The sequence below is a fragment of the Passer domesticus genome, chromosome 16 (genome assembly GCF_036417665.1).
Source record: "Passer domesticus isolate bPasDom1 chromosome 16, bPasDom1.hap1, whole genome shotgun sequence".
NCBI lineage: Eukaryota > Metazoa > Chordata > Aves > Passeriformes > Passeridae > Passer > Passer domesticus.
The window spans coordinates 7519145-7539424 of NC_087489.1; the positions used below are offsets into that span (position 1 = coordinate 7519145).

The 20280-nt window shown below is 57.6% G+C and overlaps 5 protein-coding genes across 5 annotated transcripts; 3 read left to right on the top strand and 2 right to left on the bottom strand.

Annotated features, from left to right (window-relative positions):
• Positions 1 to 56: 56 nt before the first annotated feature.
• Positions 57 to 3350, top strand: TNNC2 (troponin C2, fast skeletal type). Its single transcript, XM_064391404.1, has 6 exons — positions 57 to 1603; positions 2338 to 2389; positions 2487 to 2630; positions 2716 to 2830; positions 2907 to 3043; positions 3122 to 3350. The coding sequence occupies exons 1-6, from the start codon at positions 1601 to 1603 to the stop codon at positions 3151 to 3153; spliced, it is 483 nt and encodes a 160-aa protein (XP_064247474.1). The 5' UTR covers positions 57 to 1600; the 3' UTR covers positions 3154 to 3350.
• Positions 3351 to 3666: 316 nt separating this feature from the next.
• On the top strand, positions 3667 to 4878 carry LOC135282078 (regulator of G-protein signaling 9-binding protein-like). The gene is made up of 2 exons (XM_064391578.1): positions 3667 to 4217; positions 4317 to 4878. Exons 1-2 carry the CDS (start codon positions 4025 to 4027, stop codon positions 4748 to 4750), a joined length of 627 nt encoding a protein of 208 aa, XP_064247648.1. The 5' UTR covers positions 3667 to 4024; the 3' UTR covers positions 4751 to 4878.
• A 147-nt stretch (positions 4879 to 5025) lies between these two features.
• On the bottom strand, positions 5026 to 6841 carry UBE2C (ubiquitin conjugating enzyme E2 C). Its single transcript, XM_064391579.1, has 6 exons — positions 6256 to 6841; positions 6151 to 6178; positions 5939 to 6025; positions 5562 to 5766; positions 5369 to 5428; positions 5026 to 5228 (listed from the first exon to the last, which is right to left on the bottom strand). Exons 1-6 carry the CDS (start codon positions 6354 to 6356, stop codon positions 5170 to 5172), a joined length of 540 nt encoding a protein of 179 aa, XP_064247649.1. The 5' UTR covers positions 6357 to 6841; the 3' UTR covers positions 5026 to 5169.
• Positions 6842 to 7024: 183 nt separating this feature from the next.
• Positions 7025 to 11345, bottom strand: DNTTIP1 (deoxynucleotidyltransferase terminal interacting protein 1). Its single transcript, XM_064391576.1, has 13 exons — positions 11212 to 11345; positions 11069 to 11139; positions 10827 to 10923; positions 10603 to 10701; positions 10055 to 10123; positions 9714 to 9770; positions 9405 to 9466; positions 8906 to 8951; positions 8399 to 8457; positions 8157 to 8217; positions 7815 to 7886; positions 7555 to 7610; positions 7025 to 7191 (listed from the first exon to the last, which is right to left on the bottom strand). The coding sequence occupies exons 1-13, from the start codon at positions 11296 to 11298 to the stop codon at positions 7053 to 7055; spliced, it is 975 nt and encodes a 324-aa protein (XP_064247646.1). The 5' UTR covers positions 11299 to 11345; the 3' UTR covers positions 7025 to 7052.
• Positions 11346 to 15085: 3740 nt separating this feature from the next.
• LOC135282203 (uncharacterized protein DDB_G0290685-like) lies at positions 15086 to 19497 on the top strand. Its single transcript, XM_064391759.1, has 2 exons — positions 15086 to 15255; positions 15713 to 19497. The coding sequence occupies exons 1-2, from the start codon at positions 15186 to 15188 to the stop codon at positions 16474 to 16476; spliced, it is 834 nt and encodes a 277-aa protein (XP_064247829.1). The 5' UTR covers positions 15086 to 15185; the 3' UTR covers positions 16477 to 19497.
• The last annotated feature ends 783 nt before the right edge of the window (positions 19498 to 20280 follow it).

Below are 20280 nucleotides of genomic sequence, written 5' to 3' on the forward strand. Positions count from 1 at the left end.
TGCAGCACCGCCCGGGACTCTGGGATCAGGGTCAGGGCTCAGCCTGGCTCTGCCCGCAGCCCCTGCCTAGGAACCGACCCCACCCTTCTCGGTCTCGGCTCCTCCGTCCGCTGTCCGGGATGTCCTGGTGGGGCCGAGCTCCGGGTATCTGCCCTGGGGCCGCAGGAGCCACACACTCCGGTGCTCGGCGCTGTGGTGTCCCAGCGTCTTGATACCCCCATACCCTGGCACCGCTGTGCCCTGACAGCCCGGTTCACCAACACCCCTGTATCCTGCTTCCCCAGACTCGGGCTCCTGATCCCACTGGGATGTCCCCTGGGCCACCTTGGCACCCTGCCACCCCGGCCTCAGTCGGCCTCACCACGCGCCCCATGGCCGGGCTGCACCTCCAGCACTCGCCCAGCCTTTTTTAGTGCCTGCCCGCTCACTCCTCACTGTTTCCTTGGGAATGTCTATAAATATCGAGGAAGCAGCCCAGCTGCTGCCATCGCTCTGTCCACCGCTTGCTCACTGTGCCCTGTTCCAGCACCCTGCACCCCACCCGGGCTCAGATGGGACCCCTGAACTTCCCTGGGCAGGGTGGGAGGCACCAGGGGCTGGACTTGTTCCCAGCTCCCACCTGGTGAGTGGGGGTCCCAGCAAAACCAGGAGCCAGAAAACCCCTGGGCATCCCTGGCACTGGGATCTTACGGGACAGAGATCTGTCACCCTGACCCCACTGCAGCCCTGAGGCTCCGAGCACCACAGGGCATGGGCCACTTGGCCAGTGCGTCCCCAGAGCCACCGGTCCCAGCCAGTCCTGGCAGCAGTGGCTGGCACGAGCTGTGCGTGTGAGGACTGAGTCTTCGAGGAGGCACCGGGCATAATTCCCACTCCTCAGAAGCACGAAAAGATGGAGCCATTTCCGGAAACAGGTGCCAGCAGCGCTGGGGACCCCAAACCGTGGGGCTCATGCTCTAAATCTCTCCAGGGATTTTGTGCCCCAGGTTCCACGGGGGACCCCTTCCTTATCTGGTTTGGGGGGCTGCAGCACTGCTCTGCCTGGGTCCCCTGGAGCAGAAAATGGGGGTGCAGGGGGGCACACTGTGCTGGGGAAAACCGTCTGGGTATTGGGAGCTTGGCGCAGGAAGAGCTGCATTTTCAGGGGCCAGTGGGTGATAGTCCATGCCCCCTGAGCAGGGGGGACCCTGTCCCCCTTACCCGGGTGATGCTGACGGCTCCAGGGCTATTTTTAACCCCCTCATTGCTGAGTTGCCTTGGATGGGGGTGTTGGGGGTGGGCAGAGCTAAGCTCCTTCCACAGCTTTGATCTCCCTCCTGAAGGGCTTGAATTTCCATCCCAGCCTCATCCCCACGTTAATCCCAGCCCTTGGCCAATAAAGCTTTGGCTAAATTAGGTAAAGGCGCCAGTTGCCAGTGAGAGGGGCTGGGTGCTGCCAGAGCGCTGATAGGCTGAGGGGGCCAGGGGGCAGTAGCTGGAAGCACATCCCACAGAGGAGACACTACAAATTGGGGTGCCAGGGGCACCAGGAAGCTTCTGGGAGTTCCTGCTGCAGGAGCTGGTGGTTCTCTGTGGGAGGGAAGCACCATAAATTCCCAAGATGGTGAGTGTTCCTGTGTGCTGTGTGCCATGTGCTGTGTGCCAGGACAAGACCTGCCTGGGCAGGAGGCACCAGGGGGGTCTGGGCTGTGGAGGTGCCTCTGCAGAGGGCAGCAGGGATATGGTCCCCAGTGCTGGGCTGACCGTGGTGGCGAGGGCAGGGAAGCGTTGGGGTGGTGCAGGGTCCCCGCAGGACAGATCTGAGGGTGACTGTGTGGCTGCTGAGGAGGTGCAGGTGCCTGGGGACACCATCTCAGCCCTGGCTGGGGCTCAGGGCTGCACAGAGGCAGGGGTAGCAGGGGGTGGCTGAAAGCCGAGTGCTGGGTCATGCGACACAGCGTTGCTGCTGGCTCCATGGCGCCTCCAGGAGAAACTCGATCAGGGCTGACAGGTGCCACGGCTGCAGCCCCAGCGAGCCCTACAAGGGGAGCTGAGGAGGTCCCAAAAATAGCACTGCATGCCCAGGATGCCAAGGCTGTGCACAGGGACCATGACCCCAGCACAATGGAGCCCCCCAGACAGTGGGGGACTCGGGCAGGCAGCTCCCTGCAGCCCTCCATGTTCATGGATGGTCTGGAAGGCATTGAACTGTAGGGATTGCTGGTGTCTGTGGCTTATGCAAGCACAGGATTGTCCTGAAGCAGGGCAGAGGCTCTTCCTACAGCCAAGCACTGCTGGGCCACGCTGTATGAGGGGTCTCTGGTCTGATATGGGTGACCCCTCTCCCTCGCCTTGCAGACGGACCAGCAGGCAGAAGCCCGTGCCTTCCTCAGCGAGGAGATGATTGCGGGTGAGTGTGGGGACAGCAGGGACAGGGGCCAGACACGGCCATGGTGCAGGGCCTGGCTCTGCCCCACTGCTCAGAGACCTGACCTGTCTCTCCACAGAGTTCAAAGCCGCCTTCGACATGTTTGATGCCGATGGCGGTGGAGACATCAGCACCAAGGAGCTGGGGACGGTGATGAGAATGCTGGGCCAGAACCCCACCAAAGAGGAGTTGGATGCCATCATTGAGGAGGTGGATGAGGATGGTGAGCAGCCCTTGGTGGCTGGTGGCAGGGGTGGGCACTGGACCCTGGACGGGCAGCCTGACCCACGCTCGGTTCCTCCCCACAGGCAGCGGCACCATCGACTTCGAGGAGTTCCTGGTCATGATGGTGCGCCAGATGAAAGAGGATGCCAAAGGAAAGTCTGAGGAGGAGCTGGCCAACTGCTTCCGCATCTTTGACCGGTGAGTGTGGGGGCAAAGAGGCCCATCCTGTCTGTGGGAGCAAGCAAGGTCCCAGCCCTCTCTCACCCTCCTGCAGGAATGCGGATGGGTTCATTGACATTGAGGAGCTGGGTGAGATCCTGAGAGCCACTGGAGAGCCTGTCACTGATGAGGACATAGAGGACATGATGAAGGACTCAGACAAGAACAATGACGGTCGCATCGACTTTGATGGTGAGCAATGGCCCCAGCCAAGCACCCCTGTTGTGCACCCAGGCAGGGCCATGGGCTGAGGCTGCTGCTCTCTTGCAGAGTTCCTGAAGATGATGGAGGGCGTGCAGTAAGGGACCAGACATTCCTCAGGCCAGCTGCTGCACCCAGCCCTGCTCCCCTGCTGTCCAGGGAGCAGCAGCTCCACAGCACCTGGCCCTCAGCACTGGCTGGGACCTTGCTCTGTGCCAGGGTCCTGGTCTCGTCTCACCACCGGCGGCTGAGCTTTTCCTCCCATCTGTCACCTGTGGCCTTGATTTGAGCCTCAATTAAAGAGGAAAGGCTTGAGCTGCTGGTGCAGGATTTCACTGGGGGTGCATGGGGAGGGGGGCTGTGGCAGTGTGTGCCCCTGCTCTGCTCCCAAGGGAGGGAACGTGGGCGGGCTCGCGCCACAGGGCAGCGCTGCAGGGGCAGCCCAGAGTTGTGGTTCCCACGGCCTCTTGGGCAGGCGCCAGTGCTGAGCTCAGAGTTTCCGTGCAGAGCAGCTCGTTCACACGCCAGAGGCTGAGGGAGCACGGCCCTGGCCCTGAGGCTCCTGCTCCGGAGCAGGGCTATGGAACAACAGGGGTTCTAGAGAGCCACCACGGCCTGCCCCACACTGGGACCCACATCTCCCACCCAGAGGACCTGGCTATAAGGTGGAAGAGCAGGAGCAATCCCCTCCCTACAGGGGAAAGGTGACACTTGTCTCTGTGTCCCTCTGTGAAGAGGCTGTGCCAGCCTCCTGGAAATCACAGCTCCCTGGGGACCAGCTGGGGAGGAGCACAGCAGGGAGGATGAGGCTGGGTACGGTCCCCAGCCAGGGTGGGTGGGACCACCGAACCAAAACACGGCTCAGAGCTGGTCACGTACCCTCAGCACAGCGCCGTGGCACAGAGCAGAGCCCCCTGCAGAGCCAGCGACCACTGTGACCACCCTGCCCCTGCCCTGCTTTCACGGGGTGCCATGGCACCGGGCAGGAGGGATGCGTGCCGTGGGCGGGGGGCAGTGGCAACGTGTGCCACAGCCCAGGCTGCCCTCTGCAAGGCCACGGCCGGGCACCGGCAGCTGGTGCTGCAGCTCGGGGCGAGCGGCGACTGCCCCCGGCTGCGCGAGGAGCGACGCAGGAGGAGCGCAGAGGCCCGGGAGCTCAGCATGGGTAAGGAGGGGCCTGCTGTACCGGGCAGCAGCCACGGGAACCTCTGCACGCCCCCTGCTCGGCGCCAGGGCCGCCCCAGCTCACTGGCCTGTCCCGCAGGGCTGCGGCAGATGCTGCTGGCGGGGCTGCGGCAGGGCCCGGCCAGCCCTCGGGAGCGGCGGGAGCTGGAGCGGCTGTGGGTGCTCTTCCTCTCCGCCCTGGAGCTCTTCCTGCAGGACCTGTACAGAGCCCAGCACCTCTGCCAGCTCTTCTCCGTGCAAGGGGGTGGTGTTGCCCTGCTGCGCACTGGGCTGGGGGGCTGGGGGCTGCCCAGCCGGAGAGGAGGGGGTCCCACACAGCCCCCGACCGCCCAGAGCCTGGAGGAGGAGATCGAGCAGGTGAGGGCCACGCTGGCAGAGATGGAGAGCGGAGCCAACATTCCACCATGGACAGTGGAAGCCACAGAGACCACACAGCCAGCAGAGACAAGCGGCACCGCAGAGAGAGTGGCCTGGGGCAGCCCCTGTGCTGGGCACTGCTGTGGGGTGCTGTGAGCTAGGGGGGCAGGAGACAGCAGCAGGGGTGGCACCCCTGTCACAGTCCTCAACTGTGTCCCTCTACAGTCCTCAACTACAGCCATCACCTTTGCAGGTGATGGTGGGGGCTGCTCCCACTCTGTAGATGGAAGGGGATCACTCCAGGCCCCCAAATATTGATAAAGCTCCTGTTACCCCACAGGGGTCAGTATCCCTTCCACCCTCCCTGCCCACACTTGCAGAGGGGCCTCTGGGCACTCAGGGTGTGCTAGAGCTGCCACAGAATCCCCTGCTGAAGTTATAAACCTGCATTTATTTATACATTAACCGTGGCTCGGACTGCGACATTAACTTAAAAACAGCCTATGATACAGAACACGGGGGACAGCCGGGAGGGAGGAGAGAGAACAGGGTGTGCTGAGGGGTGGTGGTGACGGTCAGGTCTCCTGGCTCTTGGTCTGCTTGTTGTACGTCTCCCGCACATATTTCTTGTAGGCTGAGGAGAGAGGGGGAACATGACACCAAGGGTCCTGAGACAACAGCCAGGGCAGCTGTGCGGCCAGACAGGCACTGGGGGCTGTGCTGCTGCCCATCCCACTGGGGAGGGGGCAGGAGGGTTCTGCTTCAGGCACTCACCGACTTGGTTCTTCCAGAGCTCAGCTGCATGTGTGTTCAGAGGGCTCTCGATGTTTGGCTCTGGAAACAGTGGCTGAGTCAGCTGCTGGGGGCTGACCTGGACACCCCTGAGCCCTGATCTGGGCTGGACAGCCCCACCACCACCACCATCCCTTCCCCCAGCCCTCCACAGCAGTTTGTCCACAAGACCCACCTGCCAGCAGGCTCTGTATGGAGAGCAGGATGGTGCGGACATCATACAGCGCTGACCACTTCTCCTTGAGGATGTCGAGGCAGATGTTGCCCTGGGTGTCGACGTTGGGGTGGTAGCAGGGGGTCAGGAACCGCACGGTGGGGGCTGTGTAGGGGTACCCGCTGGGGAACTCCAGCGACAGCTTGTACCGCAGCTCCTCGTAGGCCTGGGGGTGGGAGTGGAGGGGGACAGAGTCAGGGGGGGCCGTAGCCCCACAAGTGCGGGGAAGCCTCGGGGAAAACGAGGTACAGGGGCAGTGGAGGGCTGGGACCACCCTCAGCTGAAGGGAGGAAGGTGGGGCAGGGTCAGGCCCCCCAGACCGGGATCACGCCTCTCACCGTCCCGGCGGCGCCGTCAATGGTCCCGATCCACTTGAAGAGGTTGTCGGACTCGGGGAAGGCAGAAATGCCTTTGTCACCGGACATCTGCGGGGGCAGCGGCGGTCAGGACACCCCGAGACACCCCCCACCCCAGGGTGCCTTCGGGACCCCCAGCCCCCGGCTCGGTCCCAGGATCCCCAAACCCCGACTCGGCCCGGGGCCCCACTCACCATCAACGCCATCAGCTCTTGCTGCAGCCTGCGGGGAAAGCGCACGTTACCGGCCGGCTCACCGGGGCGGCCCCCGCCCTCAGCCCCGGTCCCGGCCCCGCTCACCTCTTCCCCACCGCGCCGCGGGCCGCCGTGGCCCCGGTCTCAGCCGCTTTGCGGGCGGCTGCGCTGGACACGGCGGCGGGGTCGGCGTTCTGTGAGGCCATGGCGGCTCCGGGGCGCGGACCAGCACAGCGGCACCGGCCGCCGCTGCCGGCGGGTCACGGGCGGGACGCGGCTCCCGCTGCCCGGCGGCGCCGCACCGGGCTCCGCTGGCTCCTGCCCTCCCTCCCGCGGTCCCGCTCGGGGCAGGACTCGGGTCCCTCTGCGGCTGTGCCGGTGCTGAGCGGCGGTCAGGGCTCCCCTAGCGGGGCTGCCCTGTGCCGAACGGCGGGGCGTGGGGCTCTCCCGTGCGGCGGCGGCGGCCCGATCCCAACCCCCGTTCCAGACGCTCTCCGATTCAGGAGCGGCTCGGTCCCGACCCCTTCTTCAGCGCAGGAGCGGCTGGGTCCCAGCCCCTCTCCGGTGCAGGAGCGGCTCGGTCGCAGCCCGGTCCCGGACGCTCTCCGGTACGCTCGGCCCCGCCTGCTCCCGCGCCCCGTTTGAATATTTCCGCGTGCGGCCCCTCCGCCAATCAGCGCGCAGCCCCGTTCGAGCCGGCCAATCACCGCCCGCCCAGGATGCAGCTCCCACGGTAACGGCCAGCGGCTGCTGATTGACGGCCGGCCAGTGACGCAGCGCGCTGTGATTGGCCGCTGCCCCGCGAGGGGCGGAGCCGCGGGCCCTCGGCGGCCGCAGCCCGGTGCCCGGTGCCCGGCCCCAGGAGGCGAAGAGGTGGGATCGAAGCGGCTTTATTGGGGGCATCAGGGTTCGGGGGGGCCCTCGGGGGGCGGCACCTCCCCCCCGCGGCGAAGCGTCTCCATGTGCTTCTGCATCTTCTCAGTCATCCAGGCTGGAGGGATGAAGGGCTTCAGCTCCTCCAGCCGCAGGTCAACAGAGTCCCTGGGGAGGAAGGGGGGGGAGATGGAGGGACTCCAGCACCCACTGCTGACCCCAAACCCACCGTGTCCCCTGGCATGCATCAGTACCAAGCCCAGACCCACCAAACCCGCCATGGATCTCAATCAGCACCGAGCCCAAACCTACCATGGACCCCAACCAACACCAAGTCCAAACCTTAGTTGCCCACCATGGCCCCCTGGACACCAAACCCCAACCATAACCGAGCTCCCCAGCTGTCAGGCAGAGAGTCCCTCCAGCACAGGACACCCCTGCAATGCAGCAGTGAGGGGGGACATGGTGGGGCCCCCCAGGAAGAAGCCCCAGGCCCAGCAGCACTTTCAGAGTTCCTGCTTTAGTCCTCACCTGTAATCCTCACTGGCGGCCAAATCCCGAATGTCCTCTTCGATGAGGAGGTAGGCCTGTGGCACAAGGCAGGAGACACCTCAGGGTGCCTGCGAGGGGCAGCCAGGGCAGGGCCACACCCTGCAGCCACCGCTGTCCCCGAGGGAGCCAGCTGTGCCTCCTGGCCCATGCCCCAGTGCTGCGGGCAGGGGATGGACGTGGGCAGCGCTGTGTCCCACACCCTGCTGGCCCTGCTGGGGCCTGCGCCCGGCCGTACTCACCATCTTGCCCCCAATGGCCCTCATGTGCTGCTGCTCTGTCAGCCAGTGCTTATCCTGCGGGTCGGCCGCGTACTGCAATAAAGCAGCAAGGACTGAGCTGAGAACGGGCGACAGACCCTCCCCTGAGAGCCCCCTCCTGCAGGATGCTGCCCCCGCTCCAGCCTCAGCCCTGGCAAACCGCCCTGGCAGGCACACCACACCACTGCCTCGTGCTGTGTGCTAGCCAAACCCTGGGAACGTGCTCTAAGACAACAAACAAGGGCATGGGGGAGGAGGTAAACAAGGGAGCTGAAGCACACACTCCTGATTCCCATGGGAAACCATCTGGCTGTGGCACCTGACCTTAAAGAGGTGGGGATGCTTGATGTAGAGTCGCCCTCTTGTTCCTCCCATCCCGAGAGCTCTGCAACAGGAACATGAGGGGTGTTAGGGTTGTGGGGAGGGCAGCTGTGGTGGCACAGGGACACCCCTCTCCTCCCCAAGCCCTTCCTACTGCTTTTGAGGCAGAGAAGCGAAGTGACGGGAGGAGTGTCACGGGCTCCTGCCTGGGGACACCACCCTCCATCGACAGGGCCGTTCCTTACTTGTTTGCTCGAGATCCCAGCACAAAGGTTGTGGTTTCAGTCAGTCGGGATGGATCCCACTACAGAGCAATTGGAAAAGGGGCAACATTAGAAATGAAGTTGCTGCTGGCCATGTTCCACAAGCCTCGGCTCTGCAACAGGGAACCTTGGAGCTGCCTCCAGACTGGGAGGGAGGGAGCTGGCCAATGACCTCCAGCCTTCCGCAGGGGAGGGACGTTACATTCCATCTGGGCTGATCTAAGCAGTTTCCCTCGTGGGAAACTCTTGTGGGATTCTCCTGGCTACTCCCGGTCTCCTCAGGTCTCCCTCAGGGTACAGGCCATGGGGCCTGAGAGACCAGCAAAGGCCTCCGGGCACTTCGCTTCCTCTTCTTGCTCCACCCCAGCCCAGGGCCCCAGCAGGGCAGAGCACAGCCCGAGCTGTGCTGTGCTCCTGCAGCTGCAGGGCTGTGCTCGTGGGAGCAAAGGGGAGGAGAGAGGGAGCCCAGCAGTGTCGGACAGCTAATACCTTTGGTCCATCCCTTTTCACAGGCTCAGAGACTTTGAGCTTCCACCTGAGGGGAAGGAAAACACAGTAAGAATGAGTCCCAGTGGGATCAGCTTAGTCACCACCAGCAGCACAGCATGGACTGAGCAACAGCCCTTCCAGATTCACCATTTTTCACACCCTCCATTCCCCCACAGCACCCAGCTTCAGACCCTCAGCTTTGCTGCACATTCTCCTCTCCTGGCTGCCCAGATCCCACCATCCCCTGTGTCTCACCACTCACTCTGGGTGGTCCATCTGGACCTCTTCACCCCTTTGGGCCTGTTTAAAATCCCTCCTTTTGAGGTCTTTGCCTCCTGAGGGGAACACCTCAACCTAACCCTGCTTCTGCCCACTCCCAGAAGAACTCCCATCACCTCCCTGCAGCAGAGGAGTCTGTGGGCTTTCTGTGCTCCCCACAGGCAGCCTCACTCCCGCTGCCCTCCCCAAACAGGGGCTCTAGCTCAGGGTCTGTACTCACGCTGCCATGCCTGAGACTCCACGGTCGTTTGACAGGCTCTGTCCTGGAGGCCGCCCCTTCCTCTGCAAGGAAGAAACCCTTCTGTGACCCAGCTGTGCTGCCTGAGGGAACCCTCTCAGCCACCCTCCCTCTCCCATGGAAGCTGCTTCTTTTGCACAGGCATAAACTCTGCCTGGCACCAGAGCGAGCACCTCCAACGCCTCAAAAAATCTGCCTGTGCACCTCCCTGCACTCACACTGTGGGAATGGCCAGGAATGAGGGCCAGGCTTCCCAAAACATAAAATCTCTTGTGGGGAAAACCATCCAACCTTTTTTGGAATGGGGCTCCCTCGGCGGCTCAGCTCCTCATCCATCTGTCGGGCACGCTGGAAGAGGAAGGGCAGTGGGATGAGCAGGGCTCTTCTCCCTGCCTGGCCAGGTGAACAATGACCCCAGCCCAGCTCTGTGAGCAGCACTGAACTGCAGCAAGCAGCACCCACACCTGGGATGCTCCTTGCCCTGTATCCCCTTCGAGCCAAACATCCCCCACCCTGCCTCTGCACTACTGCACTTGGCAGCCAAGAAGAGCCAGAGAAAAAAGTGATCCCAACTCTTCCTCTCCCAGCTCTCACAGGTCATTTAAACCTCTGTGTACAATCACAGCAATTACCTTTGGCACTGCCTGCTCATGGGGCAACCTGGGAACCACCTTTTTGCCATCAGAGAACAACAGTTTGGCCTGCAGGAAGACAAAGAAGGTTCCATGGATTCTGGGCTCAGAGAGGGCCCCACGAGCAACCCCCACCTCTACATATCTGCTTAGAAACCCTGCAACAGCTTTGCTTTTGGAGTGCCACCAGGCCATGCTTCCACAGACAACCAGATGCAAAAGCACAATCTGAGCATGATAAATTCTGGAGAACTGGCAGATAAGCAAGATGTGAAAGGAAAAATCCTGCCCCACCCTGCCAGGACCCTCTGACAGGTGCTGGGAGCCAGTTTCTGCAGGACTCCAGCAGTGTGCCATGCTCCTACAGCAGCACTGAGAAGGAGCAGCATGAGCTGACTGCTCCCTTCTTCCCAGTGGGAATGAATCCCACCACAGCAGTCACACAAGGGCTGCGGGTGTCCCCTCAGAGCGACAGCAAAGCTGTTAAGAGTGACACATTCTAGCCAGGCTGCTTTGCTTGGCTGGGCACCCAAGAAACCAGCACCCACCTGCTCCAGGCAGCTCCTGCAGGTCTCCTGGATGAGCTGCTCTGGGTCCACCTCCTCCCCAACGTTATCACGCACGTTGATTGCTGCTGTCTGGAAGAACTGCAGAGGAAAAGGCAGGAGCGTGACAGCCTGTGCGGGGTCAGCTCAGCTCCCACAGACGGGCGCGACGGCCTCGGTGGCAGCCGAGCTGTCCCCACGGCCCCGCTGCCGCCCGCAGCGCCCACCTTCATGTACTTGTTGAAGATGCCCTGGATCTCCTCGTTGATGCTGGGCTGCAGCACGGCGCGCAGCAGGTCCATGGACACGCTGGGGTCCGTGAAGCTGCGGGTGGCGGGGTCAGGAGGGCGGCGCGGAGCCCCCGGCCCGGCCCGGCCCGGCCCGGCCCGGCCCGCATGCCGCTCCCGCGCTCCCACCCTTGCCCTCCAGGCACCGCGTGCCCGGGCCGCCCATGCCGCGCCCGCCGTACCTGGTGGTCATCTGGGAGCGCCGCCCGCGCCGCTGCACCTGCCGGTGCTTGATCATGATGTTCCAGGGGCTCTGCGGGACACACGCGTCAGCCGCGGCCCCGCCGCCGCCCGCCGCCCCCGGCCCGGCCCGGCCCCTCCTCACCGTGCTGACCAGCTGCTCCTCGGCCTCGCCCGGGCCCTCCTCGCCCGGCGGCCCCGGCTGCTGCTCCGCATCGCGGGCGGCGCCCATGGCCCCGCTGCCGGCTGCGCCGCCGGTCACCGGATGCGCGGGGAGGCCGCGCCTGCATCATCGCGCCCCGACGGATGTGACGGAACCGGGGCCGCAGGGCCGGGCCAGAGCCGGGAGGGCCTGGGGGGCACCGGTGTGTGCTCGGGGGGCTCCCGGTGTGTGCTCGGGGGGCTCCCGGTGTGTGCTCGGGGAGCCCGGGCTCACGGCGTGCCCGCCCGGAGCGCTGGCCGCAGCCCCGGTGTCCCTCAGGAGTCCCTTGAACCCAGCCCGTTTAGGAGCAGGAGCTGTCGCGGTGGAGCTGGACACACGCGGCCCCCGGCCCTGAGAACCGAGCGCTGCCGCGGGAGTGTGAATGCCCGTCTTTCCATGATCTCTGTTTCCTCGTGTAATTCCTCTTTCTGGATTCTCACTGCCTCTCTGAGCAAACACCCCAAAGCATTTCCTCATCGTGTAATGTGTGCAGAATAGTCAAAACAAGTTTTCTGTCGTTTCCTAGATAATCTCACCCCATGTTGTGGTCAAAGAGAAGCTTTTCTGTTGAATCAGCTGGATAACAGTTTGCATTGATAAACGATTTACTTTTTTTGCTGGTAACATTCTTCCTCATTCCAAGATGATTCAGTGGGAGAAACCAAGCACAGGGGATTTGCCCTGATAAGCTCGGGGTGCAGAGCAGGGGTGTGCTGCAGCAGCCATCCCCAAGCTGTCCCTGCCCTCTGTGCCAGCAGCCCTGAGCCGTGCTGCAGGGGACAGTGGCATCTCCTGCCCACCAGCTTTGCCAGATGCTCAGCCTTGCTCCTTTTGTGTTCAAGGGATGACTTGGAGCCATGATCTAATTGACAAGGTGGTGATCAAAGGTTGGATTTGATGATCTCAGAGGTCTTTTCCAACCTAAACCATGCTGTGGTTCTGTGGCCAGTGCTGTGGGGGCTGTGGTGGTGCCTCCAGAGGATGTTGTGCTGCTGTTTCTCAGCACCTGTCACTGCAGCCTGTGGCTGTGTCACCTCAGAGTGACTGTCCTGCTGTAGCTGTTGGCTCAGCAGTGACCACACTGGGCTCCTGTCACAGACATATTTTATGAAAAATACTTTTGCCAGGATCTTTTTTTTCTGAGAAGCTGGGAAGCTTCAGCTTCTCCATGTTTTGCTGTTTTGGAATGTGATTTGGAGAATTGTTTACCCAGCATGTGAAATTGTTTTTGCTTGGTGACCAATGACAGCTACCTGTGTCGAGGCTGTGAACAGTCACAAAATTTTGTTATTCATTCCATTTCTTTCCTTTCTAGCTTTCTGATGGATCCTTTCTCTCTATTCTTTTTAGTATAGTTTTAGTATAGCATTTCAATATAATATCATCTCATAATACAATAAATGAGCCTTCTAAAACATGGAGTGAAGATTCTTGTCTCTTCCCTCTTCCTGGGACCCTTGAACACAACCATAGGCTCCCAGAGAAACCTGGAACAAATTCTCAATGATGGAGTTGCTGTTTTTGCAGGGAGAGGGATATCTTTTGAAAAACAACATTTCTCTGGGATCACCTAAATCTAACTGATGTGGTGCCATTTTTGGGTCTCCTCCAGGCCCTGTTTTTTAATGATGATTTTTCCATGGATCTGTGTGGTAGGTGCATGTCTGCCAAACATGCACACCAGGTTCACAGCTGAGGTTACCCATGTTCCTGTTTGATTCTCAGGGAGACTTTGGACAAGTCCCTCTGACCCTCAGTATCCTCAGGCACTTATTTCATCAGAGCAATTGGCTTGTCAGACATTCTCCTCCATTAGCTCCCTAATTGTTATCCAGGATTATGGTCTGCTGAAACAGAAACGTGCCAGAATTACGGTGTTGTTCCCAAAAGGAGGCACCACCAGGCAAGCAGGGGACAGCAGCAGTGCTGAGCGCTCCGTCGTGGCACTCCCGAGGTCGGAAGGAGCGCTGCCATCCCTCAGGCTGTTCCAGATGGTTTTCCATGTGCGTGGAAGGGAGCTGGCACTGCTGACACCGGCTGGCCAGCCCTGCCTGCCCCGGGTGCCCGGATCCATGGTGATTAGCAGCCCCAGAAACCCGGGATAAGCACCGGGCCGGCGGGTTCTGCCGGGCGCCGCGAGGTGTGGAGCACCACATCTCGGGTGGACACGGGCGGTTCGGGGAGGAATTGCATCCACCTTGAGTCACAGCAGGAGGAGAAGGAGAAACCTGTACTTAAAGCATTTTTCTTGCCACGAGCCCTCTTCCCACACAGAGCTGTGGAGGTTTGTGCAGAGCTGTGCTCCTTCCCGTGCACTGCCCCTGCAGTGTCTTGATGTGATGTTGGTGGAAAGCTCTTTGAGCATGACTTTGCTTTTCCAGTGCTTCTGTCAAGTGCCAGCTTAGAGTTGTATTAATAATGTCAATCCCAAACCAATTAATTTCACTCACCCCACAGTTGCAAATTGAAACTTTGTCTGTCATCCTGAAACTCCAACCCATTTGTGCTTGGTGCTGATGTATCCTGGGCAGAGCAGTCCTTAAGTTCTCCTACCCTATTCATTGCACATTGCTTTGTGTGTAATTCAAAAAGAAATAATTAAATAGAGAAGGAAAAAATTGGAAAATTAGATTCCATCTCACACTCCTGGGTGACTGGAGAATAACTTGGTTTAAATAGGTTAGCACTCACAGAATTTGATCTTAGTTAAGCTTAATCTGCTGTCTCAAACACATTAAATATGTCTTTACCCTGAGATCACATGCAGAGGAGAGGGGCCAGTGTGGCAGTGCATCTAATTTTCATTTACTCTGACTGTGGGTCTCTGGTGAAGGCCAGCAGTGTGGCTGGCAGCTTGCAGACAGGTTCCTGTGCTCTCCTCAGCTCAGGTGAGCTCTCGTGCTTGAAGTCCCAAGACCTTTTCCTCCAGAGAGGTCTATTTTAGTGCAGCACTGTTTCATTGGAGCAGATGTTCATTGAACAGTAACTGGTTTGGTGTTTGTGCATGCAGTAACTGTGCACTCCCATTGCAAATTCATGTGGCTATTGAATGCTTGTGTGTAAATTAATAGGGCTCTCATGCATGGACACTAAATCCTATAATTCATGTTCAGGAGTTCCCAGAAGCTGCATGGAGGGCACACTGATGGGGTCTGGTTGGTCTGGGGGAAAGACACACTGAGCTCTGACTTTTCCCAGAGTGTGCTGAGCTGTGTGGGCTGTCCTGTCATAAAGGGGGTCCTGGGGGGCCACAAGCAGGAGGACCATGGGGCTGGGGGACAGCATTAACTTGCTCAGGAGACTTTGAGCTCATTTGTGTGCCTAAACCTGGCAACTGACAGTAGGAACTCTGAAAGAGCTGGAGCACTCTGCTTGGGAACGGGATGCTTCAGAGACAAGTGCTCAAATGAAACCTTGAATATTTGACCTACAAAAATCTGCAAAGAATCTCCACGTGTGAAACAGGAGCCTTGAATGAAGGGCATTTTGCATGTGCTGGTGCTGCTGCCAGGTGCTCCTGCCCTGATCCTGTTCCATCTGGGATGGCAGGGCCAGGACAGGCTCCTGCGGGCAGCAGAGCCTGGCACTGGGGCAGAGCCTGGCACTGGGGTCACTGCTGTTGGTAAAGGTCATCGTAGGGATTGCTGCTGAGAGCAGCAGTGGAGAATGTGCCTCTCTGCAGTCCAGGGTCCCCCTGCCTTGTGCTGTCCTCCCTGGAGTGCAGCCAAGGCTGGATCCTGCTCCTGCCTTGGCTGTGGGTGGAGCTGGAGTGGCTCTTCGGTAAACAGAATTAGAGACAAATGTGGGAGGTTCCTGAAGTCACCTGTGGCCTGCCTCCTCCCATTCCTGGACCCGGGCTGCCTTCGAGGCCCTTTAAATTGCCGGTTGGCAGAGCCCTGGACACAGACTTCATCAGCATGGCACGGAGCATCCTCCTGCTGGGGCTCCTCACCCTGTGGGCACAGCTGCAGGCAGCACCCATTGCAGGCAAGTACGGGCGGGTGGGAGGGATATTTAAGAATGTTTTTTCCTTGTTTTCATAGAATCACAGGTGTTTTGCAGGTGCTGGCAGGTGCCAGGTTGCTGCCTGTGAGGACAAGGGAAGCCACGGGGGGAGTGGGGTGGGATGAGCCCGGCCATGTGGGGCTCACTGCAGTGTCACAGTGAACTGTGGCACAGTGCCACCTCTCCCTGACTCCCCAGCCACATTTGGCTGCTGGCCCCAGGGCAGAGGTGCCCAGAGGGCCCCGCAGGTACCAGCCCCACCATGACACTGCCATCAGCCGTGAGGGCAGCAGGGCTCAGGCAGAACCTGAAAACCCACCAGGAAAAGCTGGAGAGGAGAAGACAGCATGCCATGGTGGTTAACTGGCTGCTGGGTGGGAGCAGTGGGTGGAAGGGCAGCGTGCTGGGGCTGATGCTGCTGCTTTCTGCTCTCCTACAGAGTTCCATGGAGTAGCTCCAGCTGGGTGGCCACCACCAGGGCAGCTGGGAAGCACCCTGAGCCTTGAGGCTGGGAAAGAGCCCAGCACGGTGCCTGACAATGGTGGTGGTGACAGTGACAAAAACAGCTCCAATAGAAATGAAATGCGTGACTCCAATAGCCATGAAACTGGTGAGTCCAATAGCAGGGAAACTGGTGATGCTGGTAATAAAAATCAGCTTTGTGATTGCAATGGCCATGATCATGGTGACAACAACAGAGATAAAGCTGCTGATGATCATCATGGTGGTGTCAACAGTGACAGTTCCAATAGCAATGAAGGTGGTGATGATGGTGATAAAAATGGCCTTTCTGAAGGCAAGGACAATGACAATGGAAATGGTGACAGTGACAGTGGTGATGATGGTGTCAACGGTGACAGTTCCAATAGCAATGAAGATGGTGATGATGGTGTTAAAAATGACCTTTCTGAAGGCAAGGACAATGACAGTGATGATGGTGATGATGACAGCGATGATGGCAATGGTGATAGTGATGATGGCAATGATGATGGTTATGATCTCATCAATGATGAAAATTCCTATAGCAATGAAGATGATGATGATGGCATCAATGATGAAAATTCCTATAGCAATGAAGATGGTGATGATGACATCAGCAGTGACAGTTCCAATAGCAATGAAGATGATGACTCCTATGACAATGAATATGATCACTCCAATAGCAATGAAAACGGGGCTGATTATGGGGGTTGGAGATTTTAGATTGTTAGGGTGTAATTGCCCTGGGATTTTCAGAGATTTTTGGGCTCCTCTTTTGTGGCATCCAGCTCAGGCTACCAGATTTCATGCTTGATCTATGCCAATAAATTTATCTAGTGATCATGAGAGCTTAGTGTCAAAAATTTCTTTACCAGCTTGCCAACCCAAGGGGGGCACTTGTTCACTTGCCCATTTTCTTCCAAGCACCAGATATCCAAATTTGCAGCAGTGGATGGTTTCACCCAGGAGCTCTGGAGTAAGGAAGGACTGAGTAGTGAGTGTCAAATCTCTAAGGGAGGTTCAAGTCCTGCCTTCAACAAGTTTGAGTTTTGTGGGTTTTGGGAAAGATGAGCTATGTACTTGGCATAAAGAAGGGGATGCCCTTAGCTCAGGCACTGCAGAACAGGGAGAAGATAGTTGGCACTACTAAATGATCTCTAAAACTCACAGTGATATTATGCCAGGAGGAATGGCCATATATTACTTGACATCCTGGGGCAAAACCTGCAGAAGTGTGGCCCACACAGGGGGTTTCAAAGAGACTGTTTTGATTTGCCTTCAACTTAGATTACAGGATTGGTACAAAGGGCAGAGGGACTGTTGATATGTATGGGATAACTGAGCTTGGGAAAAGCAGCAGCTCAGGAGTGGGGTTGGTACATGATATCCTGAGGTAAATTCCAGCCCAGACCCTGCTCCTCCCTGTGTGCCCACTGAAAAAGATTTTCCACTGTCTGTTCCTGTTGCTTTGCTTTCTATGCTCACTGCTACTTCACCTGCAACTGCCCCAATCCCATCTGGACAAATTCTGTGAGTACTGTTATTAATGGGCAGCCAGAAATTGTTTTAACTTATCTCCATTGACCCTGGATTCCAGGAGATTTAGTGTTGTGGGCTACTAACATGCCAAGGCTGAGGGAAGATGCAGAGCAATGTGCTCAATGATTTTCTTTCAGATTTGTGCTCCACACGATGAAAACTGGCAGGATTGGAAAGCTGTGGAAGAAAAGCTAAAGGTGGCCAGGGATTCTGTAAAAGATGAAAAGAGCAAAGGAGTTTTTTGTAAGATATTAGACACCTGCACAGAAGCTGCCTGTTAGGATAGGAAAAACTATAGCATAGAGAAATAAGATCTGAGAGAGAAACAGAAGGTTGGAAAGAAGCTGTATTATTGTCTCTGAAAATTGAGAGGCTGCATAAACAGGAAGAAAAGCTACAGGAAGAAAAGGGAAAAAAATAAAAGTCAGAAGAAAAGATTGAAGTTATATTTATGTGGACTTCTTGTCCTCCAGCATTGCATAGATTAGAAAACTGTTATCTCCTGAAGAATGAGATTGGAAACATTTGGAGTAGCCCTGACCATAGTGAACCTGGAGAAGATTGTTCTTTGTTTCCTTCAAATCCCCCTGAATATGAAACCAGACTCATTAGAGAAACAGAAGAAACCAGTGGACCTTAGGATAGAGTGGGAAATTATACTCCAAAGTGGCCCCATTTGATTTGATTTAGATGACTGATCTGCAAGAGCACTATGGCTGTAAGCCAGGCCAGACTGAATCTGGCAGCTGAAATCCTATTAAGGCAGACATAATAATGGTCCAGACATTCTGATGCTATTGGACAAAAATTAATACAATTTTTAACAGACATGGGAGCATGAGATTCAATTTTAACAGAATGTTGTTGGGTGTTCAACCTGGTCAGCAAAGAGTTAAAGTTACTGGAGTAAACAGAACAAGTGCCAAAAGCCAAACCACCCAGGTTAATCCATGGCCCCCGGGTGAGAACACGAGTGGGCGTGAAGTGTGTGTCAGCCACTTGCTTTGCACTCAGAGATCACAATGAACATTTGGCTTCTGGTGTTCTGGAAGGCCAGACGTGGTGTCTGCTGTCCAGCAGGGTATGTCCTGTGGCTCAAATGCCAGCCCTAACCCTGAATCAGGAGGCTGCAGCGTGTGCTCTGTGCAGCACCTGCACTCCCTGAGGCGACAGTCACTAAAGTACCACAGTGCCCAAGTTCTGCTGCAGCACAAAATGGGATTTCTGCAGCCACACACCCATGGGTGGCAGCACTGGGTATGAAAGATGTGTCCTTTGTAGCCCCTTATTAGAGCAGAAAACATAAATGGCCATTTCCTTGAGAAGGGACAATATACCTTTAACAAACTCCCATTGTGGTGTAAGCATTAGCTGATTGTTTATAGTAATTCCCCTGGCAAGAAACCAAATTAAGGGAAAGAAACCCCAGAATGTGAGGGAAGACTGTGACTAGGGAAAAGCTAGAGGCTGTAGCAAAGCTGGAGACTGCAGAGAAGCTGGAGACTGGTGGGAAGGTGGCATCTGGGAGGGATCTGTGCTGGGGGAGAAGCCAGAGAAGCCTGAGGAGGGAAAGAATCCTGGGTCTGAGCATGGATCTGACAGGGAGACGGATGATGGCAATGATGGTGGTGACAACAGTGATGATGAGTGTGCTGATCATGACTGTTGAAAATGTTTATTATTTGAAAGTAGCTGAGTGCTTGTTTGATATCAGGAGCTGGACCTGGTGCAAGTTGAACTTTATCTGAACCCTATTGGGTTTGTTGTGTAGGTAAAAGACAGAGAGTAGTGAAACCCAGGGCTGACAGTCTGAACATCAATACTAGAATAGATGAAGCTGTAGCTTAAATGTTACTTAAAAATGAACAGCTGGGGTGGACAGCCCATAGATCATGGTGTATGAACTGTAACAACCATATTGTAACATGGACCACAGATCTGAGTGAAACCCCCACCAAAACTGACCTCAGAGGGTGTGGAAATGTGGCAGCCACTTGGTAACAAAACAGGCAATGAAGAGTGAGAAGACCCCAGAGCCTAAGAAGAGTCTTGATCTGGACTGTCGTGTGAGGGGTGGGGAGTTTACACTCTAAGGGTGTAATTGCCCAGAAATTTCTTTGTTTGGAGTCCTCCTTTTGGGGCTGCAGCTCAAGCTACCAGATTTCATGATTGATCTGTGCCAATAAATCTGTCTGATGGAGGTGAGAGCCTGGTGTGAAAACTTTCTTTAACACTGATGATGAGATGATGATGATGATGATGATGATGATGGTTACAGTGATGGTGACAGTGATTACACTTGCTGGCTGATGCCACAAGGTACACAAAGAACATGTGAGGCAAGGAGAGCCCACAGTGTGTGGGTGCAGGGGCCTCTGCCTCACTGCCAGGGCTGGTCCTGGCCACCAGTGGTGTTTTGGGCAGGACCTTCTCTTTCCTAATAAACCCCACACTGGCCACTGGCTGGGTGTGACAAGCTGTCCTTGGTCAGTGCCTGGCACGGCCAGGTCACGGTGGCTGTCCCTGCACAGGGACCCTCTGCTGCTGCTCCTGCCCAGGGTGGGCTCAGCAGGGCCCTCCACACACCAAAATGCTTCTGTTCCCTGTGGGAGACCCCCAGAGACAGCCCCAGGCACGCCCCCACCCAGGACCCACAGAGCATCTCTGCACCAGAGGAGACCTCCCCACCGTGGCCCCAGTCCCTGAGGCTCCCCAGGCATCCTCCAAAGGCTTGTCCAGGGCCCCCATCCCTCCCACAGGGACTGAAGGTCTCAGAAGCTGGTGGGGGCTCACCAGGACACAGATGCAGCAGGAGCCAGACATTGTTCATCAGACTGGGTTTACTGGGGGGTGGGCAGCACAGAGACCCCTATGGCAAGCACAGAGCTGAGGGTGCTGAGGTGGGACTGGGAGGCTGGGTGATTATCCAGCAGCTGATGGAGCCCTCCATGGCTGGCTGTCCAGCTGTCCAGCTGTTGTCTGGCTGTC

Excerpts from the sequence above, each read along its gene's own strand:
- UBE2C (XM_064391579.1), bottom strand. The coding sequence starts at position 6,356 with ATGGCCTCACAGAACGCCGACCCCGCCGCCGTGTCCAGCGCAGCCGCC. Across the intron at positions 5,767-5,938 it reads TTGACGGCGCCGCCGGGACG|GCCTACGAGGAGCTGCGGTA; the intron begins GTGAGAGGCGTG and ends TCCCACCCCCAG. Across the intron at positions 5,229-5,368 it reads GCTCTGGAAGAACCAAGTCG|CCTACAAGAAATATGTGCGG; the intron begins GTGAGTGCCTGA and ends CTCTCTCCTCAG.
- DNTTIP1 (XM_064391576.1), bottom strand. The coding sequence starts at position 11,298 with ATGGGCGCCGCCCGCGATGCGGAGCAGCAGCCGGGGCCGCCGGGCGAG. Across the intron at positions 10,702-10,826 it reads TCTTCAACAAGTACATGAAG|TTCTTCCAGACAGCAGCAAT; the intron begins GTGGGCGCTGCG and ends TTTCCTCTGCAG. Across the intron at positions 8,952-9,404 it reads GGAGTCTCAGGCATGGCAGC|GTGGAAGCTCAAAGTCTCTG; the intron begins GTGAGTACAGAC and ends CCTTCCCCTCAG.
- LOC135282203 (XM_064391759.1), top strand. The coding sequence starts at position 15,186 with ATGGCACGGAGCATCCTCCTGCTGGGGCTCCTCACCCTGTGGGCACAG. Across the intron at positions 15,256-15,712 it reads GCAGGCAGCACCCATTGCAG|AGTTCCATGGAGTAGCTCCA; the intron begins GCAAGTACGGGC and ends GCTCTCCTACAG.
- TNNC2 (XM_064391404.1), top strand. Across the intron at positions 2,631-2,715 it reads TGAGGAGGTGGATGAGGATG|GCAGCGGCACCATCGACTTC; the intron begins GTGAGCAGCCCT and ends TCCTCCCCACAG. Across the intron at positions 3,044-3,121 it reads CGGTCGCATCGACTTTGATG|AGTTCCTGAAGATGATGGAG; the intron begins GTGAGCAATGGC and ends GCTCTCTTGCAG.
- LOC135282078 (XM_064391578.1), top strand. The coding sequence starts at position 4,025 with ATGGCACCGGGCAGGAGGGATGCGTGCCGTGGGCGGGGGGCAGTGGCA. Across the intron at positions 4,218-4,316 it reads GGCCCGGGAGCTCAGCATGG|GGCTGCGGCAGATGCTGCTG; the intron begins GTAAGGAGGGGC and ends CCTGTCCCGCAG.